Raw genomic sequence first — 19,948 nt, 5'->3', positions numbered from 1 at the left:
GGCGCGGGCGGGAGGCAGCGGGCGGGGCCTGGCGGGAGAATCGCTGCGCGCAGGCGCAAGCGGCGTCGCTGGCGTCCAAGGACAGCTCGCGAGCTCGTGCGCATGCGCCGAGGGGCCCGGGGGCAGGCTGGCCGCGTGACGCCACCGCCGCTCCGGAGTTGGCGGCGCCGCGGCGCGCGCAGCCTCCGCGGACCCCGGGGCGCATGCGCGCTGGGCATCCCCCTCCTTCCCGCCCCCTCGCTCTCCCCTGCGTCTCGGTTTTCCTCCATTTTGTGCTGCGGCTGCGGCTCTCCCCCGTTGTTTTTGTCCCGCCTTGCCCCGCGCGCGCGACTCGAAACCACGACCCATGGCGGAGAGTCACTCAGCGGCCGGGCTGGGGGAGTCTGCGTCCCTGGGTGGGCCTGGGGTCCCCGGTTCGGAGTCTGAAAGCCGGCGGCGGCCGCTGAGCGAGCTGCGCGTGATAGACCTGCGGGCCGAGCTCAGGCACCGCAACTTGGACAGCGGCGGGAACAAGAGCGTCCTCATGGAGCGGCTGAGGAAGGTGAGAGCGGGCGGACACGCCGGGGCTGCCTCAGGGGTGGGTGTAGCGGGTGCGACCCCGGCCCGGCGGGCACCGCTGGGGAAAATGGCGCCAAAGAGCGGCGGGGCCGCGGCGGAGCCGGCGCTGGTTCCGCAGGGCCCGCCAGGATCCGTGCGGGCGTTCGGTGCCCGGTGGGGCTGGGCCTGCGCTGGGCCGTCCTAGGCTCGCCCTGTGACCTCTGCTGTCACGGAGTGTCACCTCGTCCCCCTCCGATTCCCTAGACCTGTCCAGCACTCGGTGTCTGCCGTGGCCCGACTGTTTCTAGCCTCGTTCATCGCAATCTTCTGCTGAGTTCCTGGGTTTACAGTTCTGTACGCTGTCTGTCGGGCTTTTTATTGCGTACTGGTGTTTTTCTGGCTTTCTAGCTGGTAGCCTGTTCGCTGTATCCTCAGCACAACGTTTCGTGTGTTAATAGCACGGGGATCCGCTTCGCTGAACCGCTGCTTGCTGTATCCCAGAGCCGAGCTTTTTACTCTGTAACAACAACCCGTGTGTCTGTGCACACTCACAAATGCTGTCGGATTGGCTTTTTTTGCTGACTGCTTTCCGGAAGACTTAGACCAACACGTTACAGCCTTCTGTGTGCTTGTTGCTCCGCTCTGGTGGTTTTTCGTTTGAGAATCCAAGTTGCTGATTCATGGTTTGGGACTTTTCAGCCTCTGGTGTCCAGCTTCTAAACTCAACAAAAACGCACGAATGAAATTTTTTATGTCTGTCTTTATATCTATCTCTATCTTTTCTCCCTGTTAGGCTATTGAGGAGGAAGGAGGGAATCCTGATGAAATTCCAGTGATTTCAGAAAATATGAAAAAAACTCCAAAAAGAAGCAGCAAAGGTACAGGGCAGTTAAAGAGACTTTCCACACTACCATCCTTGAGTTTTCAAGCAACTGTACTCATGAAATAGAACCTTGCTAATCTTTTTTCTGTTAGTGGTACTCTTCGTCACATTTGTGCTCAGGTTTCTAGGGATGGGAGATATAATATTAAACTTAGCAGTACTATAGTCACAGAATTTAATGTGGTTTAATAAAGGCAGGAAATGTTGAAGGATCTGTTGATTTGTTCTCAGAGTTGCCTGAAATTTGTATTAAGAATTACTGATTAACACTGAAGGAGTCTCAGTATTTTTAATAGATACTGTTTTTAATGTAGAAATGCAGTTTCTAGCAAGTGCAAAATAAGCTCTGTAGTGTTATGCTTCATAGCTAATAGCAGTTGCAATTTTCTTCCCAGAAGACAAGTTTTGAATCAATTTCTGAAGTTGTGTGTTTTCAAGGCCTTATGCTTGATTTTTCTAGTGGTGAGACAGTCTTACATAATCCTTATTTTCAGAAAATAATCTACTGGTTTTCTAAAATTAGTTAATTTGCACAATTTGATCTTATTTTGTAAGCAAATAGTGTTTAAAACTTTGCCTTGGAGCTGAGCAGAATAACTAGTTTAGGTTATGTATTTTCATTACTAAATTTGATTTATACAAAATGTAAATTTGTGAGATGAAATTTGACTGTGGTGCCAGCTAATTTGTTTGATTTTTGTCATTGCATCTGATTTGGAGTGATGGTGCAGTTGCTTACAGACTGAAATGTGAAATCTTGACCAGATAGAGAGCAAATGTCATAACTCTGGTTAAAAGAGATATTTTTAATCATATTCATTTTCAAGTCTCAGAAAAATACCTATTGTCTATTGCAGCACTTTTAGTGTTGGGATGGAAATAGATGAAATGTTCCTCTTGGCTCCAAACCCCTCTTACTTTTCAGTCGTAATGTGCTTGTTGTTTTTGAGGAAAATAAAATTCATAAGATATCAAACAGCTGCTTGGCTCTGAGTTTGAGAAGTTGTTCTTTGGTGCTGAAGCTGGTGTAGTGTTTTCAGTAATGCCAGTTGGGATAATTCATGTCCAGCTGGTGGACAGAGCACTGCAGTAAAACTCACAGGTAGAGTGGGGGGTTTTTTCATGGTTTTGTGCTGTGGTTGCTTTTTTCCCCTTTCTAGTAAATGTCTGTAAAGAAATGAAAGGTAATAAATTGCTGCAATCTGAGCTGAGCCAAATGTTCTGGGGAGGTCACAGAGCTTGAGCTCTTGCCAGCTGTTGGACTGTGGCATGTTTGTCACTTACTGGGGTGGTAACAGGGAAAAAAAAATGAAGGGAATACCAACTCTGATGAAAAAGTAAAGCTTGGAGGATACATCTGTAATTACTGCTTGCATTCTAATGATGATAATCTTGTTAGGACGTAGACCAGATGAAGAGGGAGTAGAAGACAACGGCCTGGAGGAGGATTCTGGAGATGGACAGGTACAGGAGGCTGGGTTTGGAGGGGAGTGATGGCAGCATGGCTCTCAAGTCACCAGGACTATGACATGTGCTTTTTTTCTTTTCACAGGACGATATTGAAGCAAGTTTGGATAACTTGCAGGATATTGACATGATGGATATTAGTGTGTTAGATGAAGCTGAAATAGATAATGGCAATGCAGTAGATTGTGGAGATGATTACAGTGCCCATAATATTCTTGACTCGCTGTCTGATAGTAAAGAAAATGCTGATGCAGAAGTGAAAGAACTTCCAGATCAGCCTACAGAGTATGCTGTAGGTAACTTGGAGGCATCCCCACAATTTTCAGAAATTAAAGAAGAATCAAGAGAAATACCAATAGTGATGGTATGCATCTCTTATGTGTGTGAAATCAGGGTTTTCTTTCTAATTAATTTATTTCTGAATGAAATAGCAAAATGGTGGCTAAAGAGTTCTTGGAACAATTTGGGACTGTACTGATTCTTACGGTCATGGCTTTTTTTTTAACATATTTGTGGAAATATGAGTCTTAATTTTAAAATACTTAGATGATGTTTGCATACATGTAACAATTCCTAGAAGTTTACAAAGCATTTGTTTTTCATCATGCTTTGAATTCTGGTTCACCTTACATTTACATTACTATTTTCATGTCTTTATTTTAGAGAACATATGAGGCATATAAATAGTATAGCTTTCTTCTCAACTGAGCAGCACCAGAGAATTATATTCTAGGTTATTTTTCTGCTAAGATGGGATCTTGCAGTTATTCAGTTGCTGAAAGTATTTTTATGTTGGTTTTCTGTGTTAGTCTGGCTGTTGCACTGTTCATATGACACTGGGCTGGAGGATAATCCTTTCCCCCAAAATGAAGTGTTTTATCTCCTGAAATGTACAGCAAAGCATTTGAAAAAAGTTGTTTCTGTCCCATCTAATGGGGGAGTATTGCTCTTTGTTGTGTGGGCACATTGACTACGAGGTCCTAAAGTTGTGTGGTTCTTTTCTAAAATGGCAGAAATAAGTTTGGCCCCCTATCCCCAAGCATATCCCTCTCCTACACAAATCAAGTGGAAATACTCAGAAAAAGGGTTTTGTTGAGTGACTAAATGTCTTGAGGCCAGGTCAGCTCCCATGATCTGCTTTTATCAGTGAAGGAAATAATTATCAACTCCCATAAGCTTTTGGCTCTGTGTTTTTGCTATAAATAACAGTGATATAAATCAGAGAAGTTTTGCTGTTGGAATCCCCATGCTTAAAAGATTTTTGTGAGCTGTCATAGTTAAAAAATAATGAGAGAGCTTATTCAGTCAGTGGGGATCAGGAAGAGTCCTGGGGGTTATCACTCAGTTTTCACCATTATTGGTTGCTTTGGGTGCTGGATGTATCTGCTGAATACCAGCTGTCAGTGGAAATAAAAATCTTCAGTTTCTCATTCAGGTTTCACTCACAATATTCCTTTATAGATAACAAAATGTCTCCCGTTTATGTTTTAAAGGTAGAGTTTGAAGATGTTGGGAACAGTTTAGATGCTTCTTCATCAGATTTAACCGTAATAAAGGTAAATGGTAGCCAGTTTTTCTTTACAAACAAAAAACCCCATAAAATGCACTATATGAGACTGTATGTTGAAACAGTTTGTGTACAGTGTGCATTCTTAAGTCTGCAAAGAATAGGAATTAATGCCTTTCTAATCTACTCATAAAGACAAAGATTTCTTTTTCTATCAGGTCATGTAAGTATATAGTTATGATGTATGTATCATACTGAGTTTGGTAGTAGATGGGATTCCTTTTACCTGGTGTAAATACCAGCTCAGTGCCTTACATTGTGTTTAACTTTCATTAAAAATGGACGTAATCCCGTGTTGAGAAGAAAGCTGGAACTGTCTGTTCCTGAAATGCTGGCCTTGTTTCCAGACCTCTCCTGGTAGGTTCAGAACACCAGCTCCAGGTGAAGCTGGTGTTTCTGTTGATCCTGTTTGCAGAAAGGAGACTTCACAAAATACAGGGTAGAGAAGGGTAACATGAAGATAAACTTTCCTCTGTGCTACTTACATTTTTTGATTTCTTTACCCATGGGAATGTGTACCATGTGTTCAACAGGTGGCTGAATTTGAGAGGTGTTAAGTTTTCGCAGACTTCATAAAACTTTGAGATGTTAAAAACTCATGTTAAACCTTCTTCTGAGAAATTTATTTGAAGTTCAGTGTTTTCAAGGCTGAAACGGGCTAAATTACAGTAATGCTTTCACTAAATTCTCTCCTGTACTGGGTGGTTAAGAGATATCATTCAGCATAGCATCTTGCTTATGAAATAGTGATATTTCTCCTTTTTAAAATCTTTTTCACTGCAGGAACTTGAAGAGTTACCTTTGGAGCCAGGTACTGTTTGTTTTTGTTTGTTTAGCTTGATTTTTTTTTTTTTTTCCTTTAATTAATGAAAAAAATCCTGGGCATTTAAACAGTTTCATTCTTCATTTAGGCTTTTTGCGTCCCAGTTTGGTTTTTTGGTTGGTTTTTTTTTTAAATGCATTACTGTAGTGTACGTTATGGTGGAAAATCCAGGTCATGCAGGGTCATAGAGATTGGAAACCCAGTCATATCACCAGATCTGTGAATAACCACCTTTGGAATATGTGTTTAATGCCATGAAATGGTTCCCTAGAACTGTTACTGCAGAGTGGACTTAAGGAATGAGCCTTAAAGATGTAAAGGTTCTGAAAACAGATCTTGTGATATCACACTGTACAGTGGTTCTGTGAATAAATATAAATACAGGAGTGCAGGCAGTGCAAAGCTCTGGTGCAGAACAGAAATTAAAGAGCGACTGGACTTCAGAAGAAGGAACATGCTGCCATCACAGGAATTGCTACAGATCCCGCTCACTTTCTGGACTGCAGACACACTCAGAACCCTCAGAAGATGCCCAATTCTCATGTTGGACTGTCTCTGCTAAAAGAACTTCGCAGAAATTTGGAAAATTGAACTCTCAGTGCCTTGATACGTTCAGTTAAGCATCTCGGACTCTGGAAGCTAACTAGAGAAGAAACAGAGCTGAACGATTTGCTGAAGAATATGAAGGCTGAGCCCGAAGTTTTTTGTTAAATCTGTGGGGGCATTTTTCTTCCCTGTTGAGGTGCTAGGGCTGATTTGGCAGTGTGTGAGAGAGCAGTTAGCGTGGTAGCTGTAACACTGTGTACACTAGGGTTTTCCAATCTCTGTGTAGCTTAGCAGTTCTCTTGGTGTTAGTGTGGCAGCCATGCCAGTTCCACATTTGTGATTGCTGTATTTCCCTGGTGATTAAATCTTGTGCCATTCTATTCCTGTTAAATCCGTAGAAAATGAGAAAATACTCGACATTTTGGGGGAAACTTGTAAATCTGAGCTACTTAACGAAGAACCTCCCGAAGCGGAGCGGCCGCGTGCGCAGGAAGCCAGTAACGCGGGGCCAGGCAAGAGGCTGGCTGAGGAAGAGGACGCTCTCGCTGCCGCTCAGTTGGAGGAAGATGCTTTAGCTTTGGACAGCAAATCGGCCCAAGCTTTGGCAAGGAAGGAAGCAAAGCGTTTAGTGGTAGCAAAAGGGGAGACAAGTGAACAGAGCCCCGAGGAAGAGGCCCCGGACTCTGAAGGTGTAGTGGTAGAGACCCTAAGCGATCAGAGTAGCAAACGCTCCCAAGGCCTGGAAGCCTCTAGTGGGGAGACAGCGGAGAAGGGCGCAGGTGCCGAAGCCAGAGATAGCAAAGAAGATGGCAAGAGAACAGAAGACAAAGCTAATTCAGAGGAATCTTCCCCTGCCACTAAAGAGTCCTCAGCCAGTGAGGGCGGTGATCAGAAAAAGAGGTTTGTTTTTTCTCCGTTATAGACCAGATGCTATCTTTTATCATTGGTCCTTAAGTGATGCGAATAAGCTGTTTCCTTCAATTGGCCTCCGAGACTGATGAAATTGTAGCCTATTCCTAAAGGTCTCTTTTATTTCTCCACGTGTAGATATTTATTTTTTTTTTTCTTAAGAACAGTGGGTTTGATTTCTTTCCTTCCTCAACCTTCAAAGGTTGTTTTCCCCAAATTACTCTTATTTCTGTCATCTGCAAAACAGAATTGTCCGTTTAGGGGTACAAATCCCTATTTCCTGTCACTCTTCTAGAAATTTGCCAATAATAGTGTTTATTTTGGAACTAATTTACTGGTAGGTATCCAATTTTAGTTGTGCTGTCTAGAATTAATGTCCTTTTTGCATATGATCTGTTGAATAATGTGGTGTTTTATCTTTAGCCCTGTTGAGGACAGAGATACAAAGACAGTCGCAAAAGATGAGAAAGGTAGGTGCATGTTTGGGGTTTTTTATGTACAAAGGATCAGGAGTAAAAGGAGGACTGTTAATTCAGTGACCCCTCAAAGCATTTGTAACACATCCCTTGAAAATCTAACTTTAAAATTTCAGTTCCTTGTAATTTCTATAATGTTATTAACCAACAAAGTTGGAGGGTTTTTTTTAAATAGGAATCTTTTTCATGAATTAATATTTGATACTTTGTAATTCTCCTCAAAGTGATTGACATACAGAAAGAAAATAGGTAGCTGCAAACTCATTGGGACTGTTCAATTGCACATTAACTGTGGATTTCAGAAGCTCATTTTTGCAGGCTGCAGTGTGTATTGATTTTAAGAATGAAGAGAAGAGGTAGAAGTAAAATTGCAGTGGAAGAGTTTTATGAAGGGAAAATGTGAGGGGTTTAGGACTCTTTAATTTTGCACTGCTGGATTTGTGTTTTGCATGGTCTTTTATGTTTGGTTTTTTTGTACCCTAGGCCGTGTGGGGAGTGGTTCTGGCAGAAATTTGTGGGTTAGTGGACTTTCCTCCTCTACTAGAGCTACAGATTTGAAGAATCTTTTCAGCAAGTATGGCAAGGTATGTAGTGGATATGTAAATTAACAAACCATTCTACCAGTTTAAATGGCTGACCTTAAATTTAGCTCTTATTTTCCCTAATGAATAACAGGGTAGGCTGAGTTCTTAACTTTGTGTTATTTGGAAACTCTGTATCTGAAAGTAGCACAGTTCAATAAAGAAGACTGAAAAGGAGGGGTGGGAGCAGAGATCCAGTTTGCAGAGAGTATCTGCAGATACCTGTGAAAATGAAGCAATTCTTGACAGGAGAGACTGGTAGATCATCATGTAGTAGCCTAATTATGTGTTGAGTGTCCTGCAATAGTTAATGCTGTTTTAAACTGTTGCATTTCAAGGGGCATTGCTTGGAGAAAGCCAGTCTATGAGGGCAGGCTTCCATTTGTTTTGCAGTGCCTGCTAGGATACAAGAGCAGAAGTTGTGGAAGGGAACTGTTTGTGTGACCATGTTCCCTTCTGCCAAATACATTTCTAAATGTAATATTAAATGTTTATGTCACTAAGTTCCTCTGGCTGGCAGAGGTTGTCATATGTGGATACAGATGTCCTGTAAGGAAAGAGAAAGTGGTGGTAGTTTCGTTTATTCAATTTTATTTTGGTTTTTACAATCCCACTCTCCCTTCTCTGTATATTTGTTCCTCAAGCTGCTGACCTGCTCAGCAACTTGAATTTTCTGAGCTGCATTACTGAAGATGTCCCTGCCTGTGATAGGGGATTGATTGAATTAAATGGCTTTTAAAGGTCCCTTCCAATCCAAACTGTTGTAAGAAACGGTGATTAAGTTAGAATTTATTTAGTGACAGAGCTGAAAACACAGAATATTTTTTTTTTCCCCCCAAAGGTGGTTGGTGCAAAAGTGGTGACAAATGCTCGCAGTCCTGGTGCTCGCTGCTATGGCTTTGTGACAATGTCAACATCTGAGGAGGCCACCAAGTGTATTAATCACCTCCACAGAACAGAGCTGCATGGTAAAATGATTTCTGTGGAAAAGGTAAGGGGCAGCTCTTTCATGGCAGTGTAATGAAAATAAAAGTGTGCAGTTTTAATCTCTGTCCCTGACTGTATAATTATTTCTGTCTGAATTTCTAGGCAAAAAATGAACCAGCAGGAAAAAAGCCTTCAGACAAAAAGGAAGGTGAAACAAGGAAGGAAAAAGACAGGCACCATTCTGCAGAGTCCAAATCTGAGAAGTAAAGTGTTTTGTATTTTTTTGATGTTTAAAGACCACCCATTTGAAATACAGCCAGGTGACCAAGTTGAACAGTAACTGCGATAAATCTTGATTTAATGTTTCATCCTGCATTTGAAATAGGAGTAATTCTTGAAAAGTTGATGTTTTACAGTAGGAAGGGCATCTTAACTGGGCTTCTGTTCAGAAATACAAAGCTCATTAGTGTTAGTTAAAAACCTGTTAGTTACATCAGGAGATACTAAATCAGATTGTTTCTAGATAAACCATTATTTTTACCAGTCATTTGTCCTCTGATCTGACTCTGTTTTGGACTGTTCTTTTAACTGACAAATGTTTCTAGGATTTAGTCTGTCTTTTTGATAGACTTGTCTGTGTGGTTAGTGAGTGACACATCCAACATTTGTTTTTCCAGTGGTTTGTTGCTTTTGAAAGAGGCATTTTGCTTTACTGCTTTTTGTAGGTCTGTTGGTATTAAGAAGGAGGAGAAGATTGACAAAAAAGATGATGCTAAGAAATCTGAAAAAGATGAAAAAGAAGGAAAAGAAAAGGATGAACAAAAGACTGGATCTTCTGATAGATCCAGGGCAAGCAAATCGGGTAATGCTGGCTGTCTTTCACAAATGATTTCAAGGATACTTCTATTATATTAGATATGATTGATAATTCAGTGAAGAGAAGCTTACTTAGTAAAACTGACACAAACATCAGAAAATACCTTGAAAATTTTGACTTAGATTCCTAATAACTTAAAACAAAGTTTCCATAATTTTTATGGAACTGTCACTGAGTTTAGACCTGACAAAGTGTGTGACTGTGTGTCCTGTTTTGGGCTTTTTTCCTTTAAACTGTGGCAAAGGATGTATTTTTGTGGAGAATTAAATTAAATTTGTGTTCTTTTAGCTGTCATCCCTGCCAGAGAATACTGCTCTAATTTTGTGATAAATTTGCTCAACTTGGCCAAATCTCAGCAAGCTACTTAAATCATAAATAAGTTCCATAGGTTATTAAAAAGCTCATTAAAATAACTTCTTGCTATTTAGTATCTTCACAGTATTAACTCTTGCAGGAATTGTTGAATGTCTTCTGTACAATTTATTTTTGGCTCTATTTTGTCTCTAGTGAGTCGAGGAACCGAAAGGACAGTGGTGATGGATAAATCTAAAGGAGAGCCAGTTATTAGTGTGAAAACCTCTACATCAAAAGAGAGGGTAAGTCCAACTTCCAGAGAAGCTTGTGTGTAAAAAATAGGTGTCAAATAGATTGATGTGCTCAGAGTTGAAGGGTTTTTCATATTGGTACAATTATCCTTTTACCACTTTCTGGAAAGCATCAGGGTGTTAGTGATGTGGCAGAGGGGAAATGCTTCTGTTTCACCTTCTCATAGTTTTTCACTGCTGACCTAGTGGAAGAAGTAGAGTTTCAATATGAAAGGGGAATTAGGATGATGTGTTTTCCTGAGCTTGGAATGTTACTGGTGGTGCAAAAGCAGTGTGTTGTTTGAAATCAGTGCAAGGTTGTGTTCCCCTAGTTATTTATATGTATTTATACGATTGAGAAGTTCTAGCCAAATTTGGGGTACTTTTCTATGACCTACTTCCTCTGGAATTCCATCATTGCTTACCTCTGGGGAAGGTATGGTAGCCTGCTTTGTTTAGGTTGACATAAAACAGGCAATTGCTTGGGACTTTTTGCTGGAAATGCACCGTGTTCAGCTCATGCATTGTTCTGATTCACCTCAGAGCACAAAAAGCCAGGACCGCAAGTCGGAGAGCAAGGAAAAGCAGGATATTTTGTCATTTGATAAAATCAAGGAGCAGCGAGAACGGGAACGACAGAGGCAGAGGGAGAGAGAAATCAGGGAGACGGAGAGGCGCCGGTGAGTTCCCAGTTGCCTCTGACCTTTAAATGGCATTTTTTACTCCCTTACCTGTTTTGTGTTTTGAACAGGCTGCAAAGAAGTGCTGTGCTGACCCTCCAACAGTGGTATCTCAGATTGACTTCGTAGTAATTATTGCTAGAACAGACATAATGCCAAATGAGGGAGGCTTTTACTGCTGAAATCAGTGTTCTCATGAGATTTCTGTAGGTGCTTTCAGGCTTTGTGTTCCACTTGATTGGATTTAAATTTCCTTGTTTTTTCCCCAGAAGCTTGTAAATGGTTTTTGTTTGTTAGATTTCTGTCTTAGGACGTGCTATGCTCTCTGAAAGCTTTTTCAGACCTGACTTAAGAGGAGATACTGTGTTACTTATGCAGAATTCTCACCTTTGCTTTGTTCATTTGTATGGCGTTTTTTACTTTCTCCTAAGCTGTTACTTAATTGGGAAGAGATCATTAACATTTAAGCAGCTGGTGGGAAGAACATAGAAACTTTTCTTTAAAAAAAAGGCAGAACCAAACAAGAAACCCCACCCAAAACAAGCAGTAAAGCTTGGACTGAATCTTCTCAACTAAAAACAAAGTATCTCTTGTCAATTAGAGAGAGAGAGAGACGAGATCGGGAGCAGCGTCTTGCAGCCATTCACGAGCGGGATGAGAGACAGAGGCTCCAGAGGGAGCGGGAACGGCTGGAATTCCAAAGGCAGCGCCTGGACAGAGAGCGCTTGGAGAGAGAGAGGTTGGAGAGGGAAAGGATGCACATAGAGCAGGAAAGGAGACGGGAACAGGAGCGAATCCAGAGAGAGAGGGAAGAGCTGCGACGCCAGCAGGAGCAGCTGCGCTACGAACAGGAGCGGAGATCTGCCATGAGGAGGCCTTATGATCCTGACAGCAGGTGAGGAGCATGGCAGTGGGGCTCCAAACTCCTCAGCCACATCCCCTGTGGGAGCCTGTGTCAGTGGGGAGCACTCTTGATAAGGCAGTCACGGGAGCTCACAGCTGAAAGGCTCTTTACGTGCTGCTTTTAACACTCTAACAGCAATTTGAGGAACAGCAAATGGTGTGCTTGTACACTTGTAAGCACTGTTCTGGTACAGCAGGTCTACTCTAACTTCCCAAAGAGGAGTGACCAAGAGTAGTAACTGTGTGTATCAACTCTAGATGGTAGAAAGATAACTCATTCTCTTCTCACGCCAGCACGTGCTGAAATTAAGCTGGTTTTGGTAAACCAAATTTTTTCTGAAACTGAAATGCAACTCCTGCTTAACACGCTTAGATTTTTAATTATTGGGTTGAATGAGGTTTGAGAGAGCAGGAAAGCAGCGATGGTTCTGGGCTTGCTGCTGATGGTGACCGTGTGTGCAGGCGAGATGACCCGTACTGGCCCGAGGCGAAGCGGCTGGCGCTGGAGGACCGCTACCACTCGGACTTCAGCCGGCAGGATCGCTTCCACGACTTCGACCACAGGGACCGGGGCCGCTACCAGGATCACTGCTTGGACAGGTTGGCAAGGCACTGGCTCTTCTTCGTCTTCCTATGCCTTTAGGTGTCTTTTTGTGGCTTGAAGGGTGTCAGAAGAGTAAAAGAAATCACCCTTGTGCATTTCTCATGTGTAATTTCACACGTGCTTGCAATCCTTTGTTTCTGTTGGTTATGGACGTACCAGAAAGAGGCTGCATAAAGATTATAGGCCAAGTCCTGTTGTAATCTGCCATGATGCTGATGGAGATACAACAGCTTCTCTCAAGGGGGTATGGAAGTCTGCTTTATGAACCCCTAAGATTTAGCCATTTCCTTTTGCTTTAAAACTTTCCCTATTTTCATCTTTGCAGCCTGGCTAACGCAGGTTTTTAGCGCCACAGAATGGAAAAATATTTTCTGCGTGGTGCCATTGAGACTTCTCTTTGCTCTCAAAGGATCTCTGGTGAAAACTGTACCGTTTGTTTTTGCTTGTTACTCATTTCTGGCAATGGTAGGTTCACTCAGTATTGTCCCTTGGTATCACTGAGTACCTGGCCATCCTCAGTGATGCCTTTTTTACCTTTATCACAGTGATAGATGTTACTTTGATCTCTTTTTATGCTATGAAACAAGAACTCTTTTCAGTTATCTTGCCTCTGAACATTAGCATCCAGATTTACAGCCTAATGAAGATTAACTTCTCATGTGTTATTTCACACAGACATTGGAATTATGATTACTGTGTTGATTCAACTGAAACTTTTCTGTTTTTTGTTCCAGGAGAGACTGTACAAGGGGAATTCCAGATCGAGACGGGCAGGTGCGTTACAGCCAAATTACTGCTTTAGTTAGAAAGCCAAACAAGCTGATCCCAAAGCAGAAAGGACACAGTGTGCACACAGCCTGGTTCTTGAACACAGTCACCTCTGGCTTTCAGCTGAGATGTTCTAGCAGAACTAATTTTGTGTGCTAATGAGCATAAAGTGAATTACTGAATTATCTGCTTGCTGGGGTGGTAGCCACAGATACAGGCAAGGGGAAACCTCTGAGGGATGGGAGCTTCTTTTCAGGTTGGTATGTGGCAGTAAAAGCTTTCTGGTTGACCATCTTAGATGTTAAGAGAGAGCTGCTGTACTTATCTGGCAAAGGATGCCTTCTCTCACATTTATCTAAATAAAACAACTGGTGCCATAATGAAACAAGGCTGCAAAAGGACATGTGTGAAAATCAATGCCACAGTGGGATTCAAAACCTTTCATTTCTGAAGAGAGGTAGGAGGCAGTCAGATAATCTATGTAAAAACTAAAAATCTGAAGCCAAGAATGTAAGCCTTTAAAAAACCTTACCAGACAAAAAAGACTTCTCCCACCAGTGGACAGCGTGGAATCTGTGCCAATAAACAAAATAAATGCCTGGAGGGAACCATGCACAACAGTGGAACCTGTAGAAAATGAGACAGCTACAGTTTTATTTCCTGACAGCTTATAGAAAGACAACATCCAAAAAGCCAAATTTTTGCAATCTTAGAAGAAAACTTGTGTTGGTTCTTAGCATAACTGGGTGCTGTTTGCCTTTCAGCACTACCCAGACGAGCGGCATGGAGGGCCTGACCGTCACTCCCGGGACAGCTGGGGTGGCTACGGCTCTGACAGAAGGATGAGTGAGGGAAGAGGGATACCCCCACAAACCCGGTTAGTGCCTGCCAAATTGGGAAGTGATCGGGGCTTCTTAAAATTTCCTCAGTGAGCCTTTGAAGGGTGACAGCAGAAGCAGCTGGACAAGTGTGAATCCTCTCTCCAGATCTTTGAGCATCTGGAGGAGCAGGGAATCTCCACATGTAGCTCCCACGTGCCTCGGGAGAGGGAAGCTCTGTAGTGAGTAAAGAAGAGCTGCTCAGTTAGCTCAGCTCCTAACTGTGGTTCCCTCGTACGTAACTTTGATTTCTACAGATGAGATTCAGTCTGTTTCTACAGATGAGATTTGCAGATGCCCCAGTAAGGCCTACACAAGTCTCATTCATGGCTGGTGGTCAGGTTTTAAGGGAATGGAGTGGAAGTCTCTGCAGTGGTGGGGGTAGAGAACTTAGGCTCATCTGGAATAGTAGTGGTTTCTCTTTCAACCAGTTAATCAAGCTGGGCATATTCCAGCTGCATAATGTTCAGTTCTGCCTAAATACACCAGACAGAGGAGTGGCAGCCAATGAATTGATCCATCCCTAAGTATTTCAGTCCATTGCAAAATCCATGTCGTCTCTGGATCAAAAAAGACGAGTTTTGTTGTGTGAAGGATGCTGTTCAGCAAGTGTCTCTCTCATTGTTTCTCTTTGACCAGTTTTGATTGCAATGATTGGGTGGCTACAGCTACAGCTTGATTAACCATTTAACACACTTTGGCATGGGGTATGGTGTTTGGCTTTACCCTGTGCTGCTAAAGTGGGTAGGGGACATACCTAGAAGATGTTCTTTTATTTTTTTAAGAGATGGACGTGACTGGGGAGATCATGGTCGAAAGTTAGAGGGGCATCAAGATCGTACATGGCAGGGAAATGTGGATGGAGGAGTGATGGGACGGGATCATGAGAGATGGCAAGGTACACTTGCTGCTTACCAGTGTGATCGTGGTTTTTTTCTGTGAATTACTGCTGCTGAACCTTCTAGTGGTAGTTAAATTACTGAGAAGGCAAATGAAATTCTGGGAGCAAGGTGACATTTTTGCTAGGGAAACACAAAAGCCTGTATTTTTCTTTTTTTTTTTTCCTTTTTTTCTCTTTTTGAATTAGGTGGTGATAGAAGCATGCCTGGTCAGTCAGGACCAGGCCATGGGATGACTCGAGGAGGGACATCAGGGTAAGAAGCTCTGTCAGAGTGCTTCTAATGTTTTCATAATAGTTGATTAATCAATATAAAAGAAGAAATTGCTGTGTCAATTCTGAAAAACACCTTCAGCTTCTACTTAAGCCTGGATTGGCAAGGGGAAAGAAACCCCAACAAATTAAGGAAACATCTCTCAGAGTCACAGCAGGATTAGCTTCCCTGGGCCGTGTCCAACTTGTCTGGCGTTGTTTTCAGGCGCGGAGGCTTCACCCCAGCTGGGAGCCAGAGCCAGATGCTGCAGGGCAGTGGGATCCCAGGTGTGTTTGCAGGCCAGGAGCGGACAGACAGACTGAGTGAGCCCCGTTTCAGCCGCCGCTACTGACGGCACTCGCTGTACATAGATGTATTTTTTTTAATGCCAGATGACAGTGGTCGTGAGTTTTATTAACCAGGGTCACCTTGAGTTTGTGATTCTAAAAAAAAAAAAAAAAAAGGCAAGACTGCTGCTGCACTGTAGCCAAATACTGTGTCAACTTGGTTTGGGGTTTGTTGGGTTTTTTTGTTTGTTTGTTTGTAATGAACATGGTGTTGGTCAAACATCACTTTTAAGTTTCTGAAGTGAAACATTCCATTTTTCAAAGATAATAAAATCGGTTTATGGCTACTATTTTGTTGTTTCTAGAGTCTTTGGCAACCTCATCAGAGGTTTAAAAGTCAATAAAGAGACAATCTGCTTTTAGCACTGTGAGATTTGAAGAGAAGTGATACAGATCTGTGACACTGTGGATGTGGAGGGGCCTGGCAGGCTCTGCCTGTCTTTATTTATTTCCTTTGTGCCATTAAGTTTAAATACTCTTTCTACATTTCCATTTTAGTTTTCTGTCATTATGGGAGTAGAAGGAGGAGGAAGAAGGAAAGCTGAAGAAGGGAAGGAGAGAGGAGGAAGAAAAAGGAAGGAGGCCTGAAAAGTAGGATCTAGTTCAGGCTAGGGATCAGTGCTCACCTTGTTCACCTCCCTCTGATCCTGATAGCCTGCTCTGCTCACTGCTTTGCATCTTCAACATGAAAACCTAAAAGCCAAACAGTAAAATACTCCCCTAGTCAGAAGTCACATGTCGTCCCCCCTCAGCAGCACCAGACACCTGGGGGCACAGGTAGGGCAGAAAGTGCCCCACATCACCCTGGGCACTGTGGGGCAGAGAGGGGATGCTGAGGGGAAGGAGGATGCAGGTGGGGCCAGGAACAGGTGTCCCCTGGGGCCATGCTCACAGGTTTGGGGTGATGGCACAGTGGTGGAGCCCCTCGATCAGAAATTTTAATTCCTCCCTCTCTTCCCTGTGGTCCCATTTTCTTTCTCCTGCCCACCTCTGGCTTCCTGTCCCCATGTTTTAATTTCTCCCTTTAAAAACTCCTCATTCTTACACGTATTGAAAAATAATACTAATTTATATAAAACTTGATTTCCAAATAACCCTGTTCATCTACAGTGTTACAGGGTTTTAGAAGGCAAGGAATTCCGAATACAGATAATACAGGGCTTGAAAATACAAATAGAACTTTTGTGTATATATACATAAAAATTAAACATAAAGGGCTTGAAAATGTGAGTGGTAAGAAGGAAATGCAGGCAGCTCTGTGTATTTAGAGGTTTTTTCCTGTCTTCACAAAATCTGAGATTTTGGATCGATTCAAGGGCGAGGAGGGTGAGGAACTGCGGGCTCTGAGGCCTCGCTGCTGTCGCCTGCTGGGTAAAGGTGGTACTGCAGGCCAGGAACACAGGCACGGGGACACCGGGGACCCGCTGGTGTCCCTGGCACGGGGACACCGGGGCCTCGGTGGTGGCCCAAGCACGGAGACACCGGGGACCCGCTGGTGTCCTTGGCACGGCGACACTGGCACAGGGACACCGGGGACCCGCTGGTGTCCCCTGGCACGGAGACACCGGGGCCTCGGTGGTGGCCCAAGCACGGAGACACCGGGGACCCGCTGGTGTCCCTGGCACGGAGACACCGGGGCCTCGCTGGTGTCCCCTGGCACGGAGACACCGGGGACCCGCTGGTGGCCCTGGCACGGAGACACCGGGGCCTCGCTGGTGTCCCCTGGCACGGAGACACCGGGGACCCGCTGGTGGCCCTGGCACGGAGACACCGGGGCCTCAGTGGTGTCCCCTGGCACGGAGACACCGGGGACCCGCTGGTGGCCCTGGCACGGGGACACCGGGGACTCGCTGGTGTCCCCTGGCAAATACAAACGGAGCTGGAGACAAGAAATGAGCACGTGTGCAGTTCCTGGCCAAACATGGGATGGTTGTAGTTACACAGGTGAAGATCCCAAACTGGGAGTGGTGACAACAAGGGACAGAGGTGCACGGGGCTGTTGTTTGAACAGAAAGGGGTGGCCCTGGAGTGCTGAGTGCAGGCGGGGTGGGGCAGTGAGGACTGGGATTCGCACACAAAAAGTGTGGGGTCTGCAATGTGTGTAGGTGTGGGCTGGATGGTGGAAGAGGCCACTATCAAGATTGGAGGCTCTGGATGGACCTCAGAGTGTGCCACAGCCTGGGTGCTGGCCACGGCCAGAACTTGGAGTGTGCCACACCAAAGGTGGTGGGCTTGCCCAGAAGTCAACTTTGGTCACACTCAAGAAGGCGTTGCAGGCTGGAAGCCAAAGTTGGCCACCTCCAAGATAGCGGGGCAGGCCAGAAGGCACGGTGCCACACTCAATATGAAGGACAGAGCCAAGTGTCACAGTGCCACACTCAAGATGAAGGACAGAGCCAAGTGTCACAGTGCCACACTCAAGATGGCAACAGGAGACGGTGGCTGTGTCGTCCTAAACTCAAAAGAGCGGCCGTAGCCAGGAACCCACGTGCCATCAAACACCCACGGGTCTCGGGGGCAGTTGAGAGGTGGCTCCTGGGAGTCCAAGGCCAGCCAGAGCCGTCAGTCCTGGCAGCTTTTGTCTGAGAGAAATCCTCCAATGTTTGCAGTGTTAGGAGGTGGAATCCCCCTCTGGCCCCAGGCCTCTCAACTGGGCCTGGATCAGGATTCTGCCTCATAAAATTTCATTTGCCCAAGGACTGCTCCCAGCCAAGATCTGTGAGGACTGAGGGCCAGTTGTTATTTTCAGGTATTACCTTCACTTCATAGGGTTTGCCATCACACAGAGGACACCCAGACATCCTCACAAAAAGGTGGAACTGTTTATTATCATCAAGATGTTCTGTGAAAACCCCACTGTGTCATCTACAGATACAAAACCTCAGAAAGGTGGATATTCTCATGTGTCCAAATAACTGATGAAAAAAAAAAATCCTAATTCAGACTCTGACTGTGATTTAGAGTCACTCTCCTGTCCTGGAGATTCACAGATCCCAGAAGACCAGCTGAACTTCAAATTTTGGCCAATATAAAAGTTTTCCTGCTGCCACCTTCCATCCCAACACCAGCATTCTTGCCTTGCTATCCGAGTCCACATGGGTCCACATGGTCACCCTTCCTCACATTCCTCAGCAGAACACTGCAATGGTTTATCCACAAAATGCCCCAAAAGCTACTGAGGTATCCCCCAAAAACCATCTGAACTCCTGGTGTAAGGCAGAAATGAGTCCCAGGACCTGGAAGTCACCAGTGGGGTTATTCCATAAGGGATCCCAGCAGGATCCACAGGGAACCAAATGACATCCAGAACTTCACAGCACAACAGAGAAGAGGAAAACTACACTAAACTTCCTTTGCTGAAGGGCAGGATTCCACACAGGAAGGAGTGTGGGGTCAGTTTGGGGTATTTTTTGGGAAATTCACCCATATTCCCATCAATTTATAGAGTTCTAACATAAAAAAAAGCAACAAAAAAAAGCTTCCTCAGAGTGTGTAGATATCCTCCTTGGCTATCTACACACTCTATCACCTGTCACTTCAGGGTTAACAAATTTGTTTCACTGGCCTGGAACATCACCACAAAGAGATTTCAGAATTATTTTTAACAGCTCACAACATGGCCCAGAAATTTAAGCCTTGGAAAAACAAATTTTTCCCTTTATTTATATTGCACCTGTTTCACAAAGAGCTACATGGCAGAAGTTCCTTCTGCTGCAAAATGCTACATCAGAAAAAAATGGGTTTGAACACAGATTAGAAAGGAAAACTGAGCTTCAGGAATCATCATGAGTTGACCCCGAAATACCAACACTATTTTTACAAATCACTGTGCACTTACAAAGCCTAAGTCTTGCCTCAATTTTATTTAGCATTCAGTTATTTAAAAACCACAAGCATTTTACCACATGATAAAGATGCTCTTACCACTAATGGGTACTAAAATTGAACCTGCAAGGGGAATATTTTTAAGATCTTTTGAAAGAGCACCAAATACTCTTTGGAACTACCAACAGAGCACCCACATGGAGTGGAGAGAGATTGAGTTTTGTATTTCTACAACTACCCAGGGCTGTTTGGGGAAGATTTTTTTCAATGTTGTGATGTATTTATGAGTTAAAAATGAGCCGTGGAAATCAAAATATCTCAAAGGAGCCCAGTGCCTGTGTTCTAACCCTGCTTACAGCATTCCAGCCCCTGTAGTTTCAGACTGTGTGAGGCATCACCCACAGCAAAACATCCACCCAACTCCTCACCCATGGCCATTATGACACTCCCAAAGCTTCCTGCAAGGAATAAACCCAAACCAACCCCCTTGGCTTTGATTTAATAACAGGGTCATTGTACACAATTGGCTAGATTTTGCCCTTTTTATTCCAGTGTTTCCATACTTTCTACAGACCTGTGTACAGAGTCAAACACGCCATTCACTTACAAACCAGC

General features: G+C 44.0%; 1 protein-coding gene across 3 annotated transcripts; it reads left to right on the top strand.

Annotated features, from left to right (window-relative positions):
* The first annotated feature begins 73 nt into the window (after window positions 1-73).
* On the top strand, window positions 74-15,798 carry LOC138099837 (scaffold attachment factor B1-like). Of its 3 annotated transcripts, none has more exons than XM_068997382.1 (21): window positions 74-541; window positions 1,331-1,415; window positions 2,820-2,884; window positions 2,973-3,251; window positions 4,381-4,443; window positions 5,238-5,265; window positions 6,222-6,723; window positions 7,156-7,202; window positions 7,692-7,792; window positions 8,631-8,780; window positions 8,879-8,979; window positions 9,442-9,578; window positions 10,101-10,189; window positions 10,721-10,857; window positions 11,459-11,752; window positions 12,223-12,360; window positions 13,099-13,138; window positions 13,897-14,009; window positions 14,796-14,908; window positions 15,098-15,164; window positions 15,387-15,798. In XM_068997382.1, exons 1-21 carry the CDS (start codon window positions 347-349, stop codon window positions 15,511-15,513), a joined length of 2,871 nt encoding a protein of 956 aa, XP_068853483.1. In that variant the 5' UTR covers window positions 74-346; the 3' UTR covers window positions 15,514-15,798. The 3 variants fall into 3 exon arrangements, 2 of the variants coding, with proteins under 2 accessions (XP_068853483.1, XP_068853485.1); XM_068997384.1 differs by lacking the exon at window positions 74-541 and adding an exon at window positions 667-891; XR_011146772.1 differs by lacking the exon at window positions 14,796-14,908 and having other exon boundaries at window positions 76-541; window positions 15,387-15,408.
* Window positions 15,799-19,948: the final 4,150 nt, after the last annotated feature.

This window comes from Aphelocoma coerulescens, chromosome 28 (genome assembly GCF_041296385.1).
Source record: "Aphelocoma coerulescens isolate FSJ_1873_10779 chromosome 28, UR_Acoe_1.0, whole genome shotgun sequence".
NCBI classification, from domain to species: Eukaryota; Metazoa; Chordata; class Aves; order Passeriformes; family Corvidae; genus Aphelocoma; species Aphelocoma coerulescens.
This window is presented reverse-complemented; position numbering and strand designations above follow the sequence as displayed.